Raw genomic sequence first — 7,553 nt, forward strand, 5'->3', positions numbered from 1 at the left:
TTACTGCTGGCTAAAGTTATTATTATTAATCAAGTTGAAAAGTTTCCCTTCTGTTCTGGCTTCCCATGGGTACACAATGTAAGGATTTGCTCAGCGCTTTCTGTGTGTCTGTTTAACTCATAGTATGGTTTTTTCCAGTCCATAATGTAACTAGAATTAGCTGATTCTTATTTTGTTATTTTTTTAAGTATTGGGAACTGAATCTTGGTCAAATACATGGTAGGCAAGTGCTCACCACTGAGTCGTGTTCCCAGCTCTCTTCTAACTTTTCATTTTGAGTCAGAGTTTCAGCTCATCGCCCAGGCTGGCCTTAAACTCACTTTGAACCTCAGGTAGGTCTTGAACTTGCCACTCTCCTGGCTTAGCCTATGGAGTACCTGGGGCGACAGACCTGTGCCACTAAGTCAGGCTGCTTTTTTTTTTTCTTAGCTTTTTTGAGACACGGTTTCTCTGTGTAACAGCCCTAGCTGCTCTGGAACTCGCTCTGTAGACCAGGCTGGCCTCAAACTCAGGAGATCCTCCTGCTTCTGCCTTCTGACTGCAGGCTGATCTTTTAATGTTAAACCATCCTGTACATTCCAGAACTAAATCTTTCTATTGTGATATATTATATATTTGGTGTGTTGGATCTGATTGCTGTAAGCCTTGGAAGCAGTTTTGCTTCTACCAAGACAAGAGGTTGACAGTCTAGTTTCTGGGTTTGGTCAGGGGACACCAGCATCCAGAGGTCCTCTGGAGGTATCTGTAGACCCTGGTCTGTTTCTTCCTTAAACCACCAGTTTCAGCAGCAACATCATCTGGGTTTGAGCTCTTTGTGGGAATACTTTTAACTATGCATCAACTTCATTACTAGATGGAGGGCCTCCGGTCATTCATTTCTTCTTGGATAAACGTAAGTGGGGCTTTCCAGACCCTGCGCGGTGGAATGCACAGACACAAAGCAGCGGAAAGCTCCCCTTGCAGCCCTGTGGGGCCTGGAGGTCTGCAGCCACACTTCCTCTCTAATTCTTGACTTTGGTAACTATCTGTCTTTTTCTCACTATCACACTGGGTAACGATTTGTCCATTTTTGTTGATTTCAGAGGGTTGGAGTTTGGTTCACTAACAACTGTGCTGGGCTGTTTTGTGGCTCATTGGTTCCTGTCTTTTCTTCTTTCTTTGAGTTTCAACTGCCACTTTTGCTTTTTTTTTCTTGTTTTTAAAAGGAATCTGAAGCCAGTGGTTTGAGACTTTCCTCTTTAAATTAAAAAAAAAAAAATTATTGGGGCTGGAGACATGGTACAGCAGTTAGAAGTGTTTACTGATCTTGCAGAGGATCTGGGTTCATTTCCCAGCACCCACATGGCCACTGTCACTCCATTTCCAGGGGACCCTATGCCCTCTTCTGGCCAACGTGGGCACTGCATGCATGTGATACACATAATACAGATAAAATACTCATGTGCATAAAACAAAAGTAAATACATCTCTTTAAAATTTTATTATTTCTAAGAGAGCCATGTGTGCCATGGCATGCATGTAAAGGGGTAGAAGACAGCTTTGTGGAGTCAGATCTCTCCTTCGATCTTTATGTGGGCTCTGGAGATCAAGCCCAAGTCACCCAGTTTGTACCACAAGAACCTTTACCTGCTGAGCCATCTCTCTCGCCTGAATCCTTTTCTCTGATCTGGGTGTTCAGTTGTGCTCTTTGCTTCTAAGATCAGCCTCTGTGCCCTGAAAGTTTTGGTTAGGGATTGTCTCACTGATGTAGTTGAAACTGTTCTCTCCTTTCTCCTTGTGTTCTCAGTCACTTATTTCCTAAGCATTTGGGTTTCACAGACTCTTCCTAGTGTTGATTTCTGGTTTAATTCCACTGTGTTCAGGAAATGAAAACCTGAAAGGTGCTAACATTGCTTTGGGTTCAGAACCTTTCCCATGGTTTCACCACTAGAGCAGCCAGGAGTGGCGGCAGGGAAGGTGAGGGAGGGGAGGGTTTGGGGAGGCTCTTGAAAAGGGCACCTCACTGTGACCAGCGCTCTTTGGGCATCGCTAGGTGATGCTGCATTTACAGAGAGGACACAGAGAGGTATGAGTTTAGGCCCCAGCAAGGCCAGTGGGGCCTCAGCAGTGGGGAACCTGAAGAAGCTGGAGTGAGGAAGGAGTTCAGTGGGGGGCAAAGGTCAGGGTCAAATGCAGGGTGAGAGGGACTATAAAGCCACCTGCCAGGCGCAGATTAGAGCCAGATGCATCGCAGTTCCAGAGAGCAATCAGGGCAGGGCAGCCCCAGGATCCTGCTCATAAGCAAAATGGCTCCTGGTTCCCCACCCTACTGAGTCTCCCGTAGGTTCCTTTCTCAAGGGCAGTGACCATATAGCCTAACAGAACCTACTGTGCTCCATTTCCAGACTGGAAGAAGCGCTTCATTGGCATCCGGATGCGGACCATCACGTCAAGGTGAGTGCCACGGTTGACATCCCTCTATCCTGTCTCCCATGAGCCGCTTCCACACACTGTCCACTATGCCCAGCTGCTGGCAGGTGCTAGAGGGGTCAGACCCACCACCATTGCCTGATGGATTCCTTCTGCTCCTTCACAACTCTCTTTAGATGCCCCTTCCTCCAGGAAGCCTCCAGAATTTGCTTCCTAGGGTTCCCATGATAAGTAATTAAAACTAGATGGCTTAAAACAACCAAAAAAAAAGTTACTTGAGGGTTCTGGAGGTGAGACACTGAAATTGGGGGCCCACAGCCCTCACTCTCTGAGGTTTCAGGGTACAACCTGCCTTTGTGTCTTGACTCCCTCTGACTGTGGGCACTCCTCATCAGGCTGAGCCCTTATCCCTGCCCATCTCCACATGACCTCCTTCACCCTGTGTCTGAGCCCCAAAACTGCCAGTCACTGGATAAGAGAGCTGCCCAGGTCCATGACTTCATCTCGAGGTCGCTGACCAAGCAGAGTGGCAAAGCCCTTGTTTCCAAACATGGTCATGTTCTGAGCTCCTAGTGGACACTTCTGCGTCTCCACAGGCCACTTTTGTAGGAGAGCCTCCCCTGTTTGCACTCAGCACCTTCCTATGGCACCGTGCCACCCCACAGTGTTGGAATGGCATGTCAGGTGCCCTCCCACCCCGCCTGCCACCTTGACTGGGAGTTCTGAGAGTTCCAAGGAGATGGCTGTGTCCCCACCCATCTCTTGGCTCCGGCCCTGAAAGTTCAGAACAGGGCAGCTCCTGGAAATACAGGATGTAGGTGATAAAGGGGGTTGGGGAGGAGGGAGGAGGAAAGTCCAGCCCAGGGATGCGAAGGAGGCTTCTCTACACTGTGAAACTCTGGAGATAACTCAGGGATACCCACCAACCATTCCTCACTCTCCTGCTTCAGTAGCTGTCAATCTAGGGAGCAAATCTTCAGCAAACTGCAGCTGAGACCAGTATACCAACTCTTCTTTATTTTGTGGCCTCCCCAGCCATCCATCCACTTACCATCTGTCCAGTCTTCTCTGTCCACTCCATAGCGGAAGCTTTCTCCACCTTCCCATACTGTGCCTCCTGTCCTTCCACCCGCCCATCTGTCCTTCCTCCACCACCCGTTCTAACCTGTCCTTCCATGTAGCTGTCCCCTCTCCACACCGCAGCCAGTTGTGGCCACTGAGCAGCCCTATCTCGTGGGCTCAAGGTGCCCCGAGAGCACACAGGAGGCTGTTTGTCTGCCATGGGTGGTGGTGGAAAGGGAGAGCCACATGCCAGGGAGTTGGGCTGGAGGCAGGGGCTGACACAGAATTGCCTTTCCAGTCTGGTGGAGGAGCTGAAGGCCGCCAACCCAGACTTTCCAGCGGTTAGCAGCGGAATATACGTACAAGAGGTCGTGCCCAACTCACCTTCTCAGAGGTATGCCCCGCCAGCAGAGGGAGGGCTGTGACACTCAGACACGGGGGGAGCAGTGTGCTGGGGCCTGGGCTGGGCCTGCTCACTGACCTTAAGTGACCCACAAGCCTCCTGGCAAGGAGCTGTGGAGTCTGGCCTCTCCTCAGAGCTATGGGAAGGATGAACTGTCCCTGAGAGCATTGGCCACGCCTGTCCTTGGAGCAGAGGGATCTTTCCTTTGCGAAGCAGAGGCTGAAGAGTCCCTGCTTGGGCCAAAAGCTGTCTCCAATCCTCCCTCACTCCAGAAAGTGCTTTGGCCTCAGTTTTCTCATCTGTAGAAAGGACCTGATTCTGTTAACTCCCCATCCCAGAGACTTTGTCACTGCAAAATGAGATGAAACCTTTGTTTGTTTTTAAGAACTACAGAAATGTTAGATACAGACCTGGTATGGTGGCACAAGCCTGTGCCCTCAGCATTTGGGAGATAGAATCAGAAGGATTGGGAGTTCAAAGCCAGCCTTAGCTAGATAGAGATCCAGCATAAGCCACATGGGACCCTGTCTCAAAAAAACCGAAATCCAACCAAAGCAATGTTAAGTATTGGAGCATCATGAGTTGAGGCCATGTGCCCCATGTGGTCATTCCCTGGCATCCTGGCCTCTGTCTCATCCATGCTGTGATGGGTAGGTCCTATCAGTGGTTTTGAACTATGGCTCTGGGATCTAGAGGGACCCCATTGGCATGCAGACTACTATGGGGAGGTGGACCTGCTCCTCCTCCTGCAGTTTGGACATCACTGGCTACCACATGCCACTGGCTTTGCATTGGTGTTCTTTCTCAAAATTATTTTGTTAAACTGCTGCTGCTGAGCCCAGGTGAACCCCACTTGAGCCCTGAAAGTATGTGCATGCTGAGGGTCTTTCTCCTGGTTGGCAGAGGCGGCATTGAAGATGGCGACATCATCGTCAAAGTCAATGGACGCCCCTTGGTGGACTCCAGTGAGCTGCAGGAGGCTGTCCTGAATGAGTCCCCACTCCTGTTGGAGGTGCGGCGGGGGAATGATGACCTCCTCTTCAGCATCACGCCTGAGGTGGTGATGTGAGGCTACCGTCCTCCAGTGCCACGCCAAAGCCTACAGAAGGCAGAGTCTCTACCTTCATGAGATCAGGACGAAGGGCTTCTGTGATCCTCCGCCGGGCCAGCAGGCTCCTCTCTGCATGGGGGCTGAGGTCAAGGCTGGGCCTAACCAGGGGTCTGGATCTCAGCCTTGACCCTGAATTCCAGTTCCAATAGAGGAAGCACAGTGTACCCTGGACCAGAGGCTCCTGATGTCACCTTCTGAGTTCTCTGGGTTTAGAAACTCCAAGAAACTTCCCTGAAAGTCTATCCTTGTCCCAGGTTCCTGCCTCTACCCTCAGGAAGGCCTGCCTAGCTCCCACCCCACCTCTTCTCCCTTATGTCCCAGTGCCTAGACCTCTCCCCTCGCAAGGACTCTCCTGACCCCATCTGGTTCCATCTGCCTCAGCACCCCCTCATTGTAAGACAGGGGCTGCTTGCCCTGCCACCTGGCATCCCTGGGGGTCCGGCCCTGCAGCTGTCCCCTGGAGAAGTCAGGGTCCTGACCTGGAGCAGGTAAATGTTCCTCACTGCTGAGCTGAGCCCTGTGCTGGCCCTGGCAGGCAGGAAGCAGAGTGTCATGATCACACAGTCTCCAATCCTGAAAGCTCATTCTCCCAAGGTGGCCTGTGGTGGCCAAAGGGAGCTGGCACCTGCCTGAGGTGCAAGGACTGAGCCACTTCACCTCTACACGCAGTTCTGGGTGCACCAGCCATCCCTGAAAACTGCCACCCAGCAGGCAGCAGGCTCCTGAGGGCATCTTTGTTCTCCCTATTGTTTCAAGTGTGTCTGTGAGCTTTGCTGTAAAATTAACCCCACTCCCCATGTTGCTTGTACTGTATGTTTCTCTACTGTACGAAATTAAAGTTTACAAGCACAAAGCTGTCAGCCAGAGAGGTGTTTGCATCCCGCCAACTGGGGTCTCCCTGGGGTTTCACACCGAGTACATTGCTGGTGCCAATCTGAGACATGAGAATGGTCTTTCCAGGTTTATGCAGTGTCAACCGTTGAGTGGCATGGAACACACTAGATCCCAGGGCTGCCGGCTGCTGTGGGCAACTTTAAGTCAGGCCTCTGGGGACAGTTCCTTCACATCCAGTTTTGGGGTTTTACATTTCCCACCCTGACACTACCCAACTTCTGTTGCCACGGGAAACAATAGCAGCTAGAAGGGCAAGGCCCCCCAGTGAGTACCTGAGCCCCTCCCTGCATACTTGGTCATGTGGCTAAGCTCTGTCTCTGCCTACCCTTTCTTCTTTCTCTTCACAAACACTACCCACAGCCCACAGTGACTGGAAGCAGGACACAGTCTGAATTTTGTAAGAGGAAATTCTCTTTGGTGTGAGGCTTTGGAGTTGGAGACCTACAACCATGCTGTTCTGGACCATAGAGTTCAAAAGGATCTGGAACCTTCTACCTCAACCCACACACAGAGGCAGGATCTGCACAGCTGGATGACCCAGGCTACTTCTCTAGCATAAACTGCAGACGTTTTGAGTGACCCACGCAGCTTCAGCATCTGTACTGGGACCCCCTGGAGACAGAGGCCCTAACTTTTGTCAGCTGTGGAGAATGGCTGCTGTGTGCTGTATAGCTCACTAGAAGGGAAGATGGGTTTATACCTCAGTGCTCAGGCAGAAAGGACTAGAAGGGCAAGAAGCAACTTTGTAAGGAGTGTGCCTGCTAACCCACTTGCCATTCTCTTGACTTTGGGACACAGGCACAGGTTAGCACAGCATGGCTATCCTAACATCTCTCAACCCATGTTATATCCCGCCTTAGATGCATATTGGCTACCCACTTCTGTCCACCCCTTGTCCCAATACAGCCACCACTAGCATCTTCTGAGAGACCAGACCAGACTTCAGAGCCTGGTAGAGTCCATGCAGTGTTTGCCCCTCCCAGCTCCCACCTGGCTGGACCAAATTTAGTAGGTCCTGCTTGCTTCTGTGGAGACCCTGACACTAAGACATCACAGCTCACTATAAACATTTCAGACCCAGGTCTGTGTTCTGCTGTTCATATCATGTGTTAGTGCCTTGCACGTGGTGGACAGAGGCTTGGCTCCCCTCAATGCCCATCCCCACCTAAGCTTTAGCACCCCAGCTAAGTCCTCCTTCCTAGGCCATGACCACCCCATAGCAGTTGAGAGACAGGGGTTCACAGGGCCCTCCTCTCTCAGACACCAATTCAGCCAAGCTACGTTGCCCTGGGTCTGTCTGGACCCCCACTGGCTCTAGCACTGAGACTCCACAAGCCCCTGGGTCCCCCAACAGCCTGACCCAGTACAAGGTGGTGTGGTTACCTCAGTTTCCTCAGCTGTAAAGTGAAATTAATATTATTGTCCTGAATGAAAAGGCACACAGGGATTGCCTGGGCTCCAAAGGGCCCCCCCATCTGTCTTCCCTCTTCCTCTTCCTACCCTACCACTCTCTTCTCTGACCTCTGGTTGACTTTATATAATATGGGAGGCTGAAAGTGGAGTCTCTGAGCTCAGAGGGACTGACTCTCTGGGTTCTGACCCAGTGGCTTTCAGCTCTTAACTACACTCAGTAAGATCATGGTCATATACCTCACACCCCCCAGAGAACCAGGA

At 51.2% G+C, this 7,553-nt stretch overlaps 1 protein-coding gene across 2 annotated transcripts in view; it reads left to right on the forward strand.

Moving 5' to 3' along the window:
• The window catches only part of Htra3 (HtrA serine peptidase 3), a 29,270-nt gene extending 23,500 nt beyond the window's left edge, over window positions 1-5,770 (forward strand). For both annotated transcript variants that reach the window (XM_038338300.1, XM_038338301.1), the window contains exons 7-9: window positions 2,385-2,433; window positions 3,770-3,865; window positions 4,778-5,770. In XM_038338300.1, coding sequence (XP_038194228.1) covers window positions 2,385-2,433; window positions 3,770-3,865; window positions 4,778-4,943 — 311 coding nt within the window. In that variant the 3' untranslated portion in view covers window positions 4,944-5,770. The remainder of the gene's footprint in view (window positions 1-2,384; window positions 2,434-3,769; window positions 3,866-4,777) is intronic.
• The last annotated feature ends 1,783 nt before the right edge of the window (window positions 5,771-7,553 follow it).

This window comes from Arvicola amphibius, chromosome 1, assembly GCF_903992535.2.
Source record: "Arvicola amphibius chromosome 1, mArvAmp1.2, whole genome shotgun sequence".
Taxonomy (NCBI): domain Eukaryota; kingdom Metazoa; phylum Chordata; class Mammalia; order Rodentia; family Cricetidae; genus Arvicola; species Arvicola amphibius.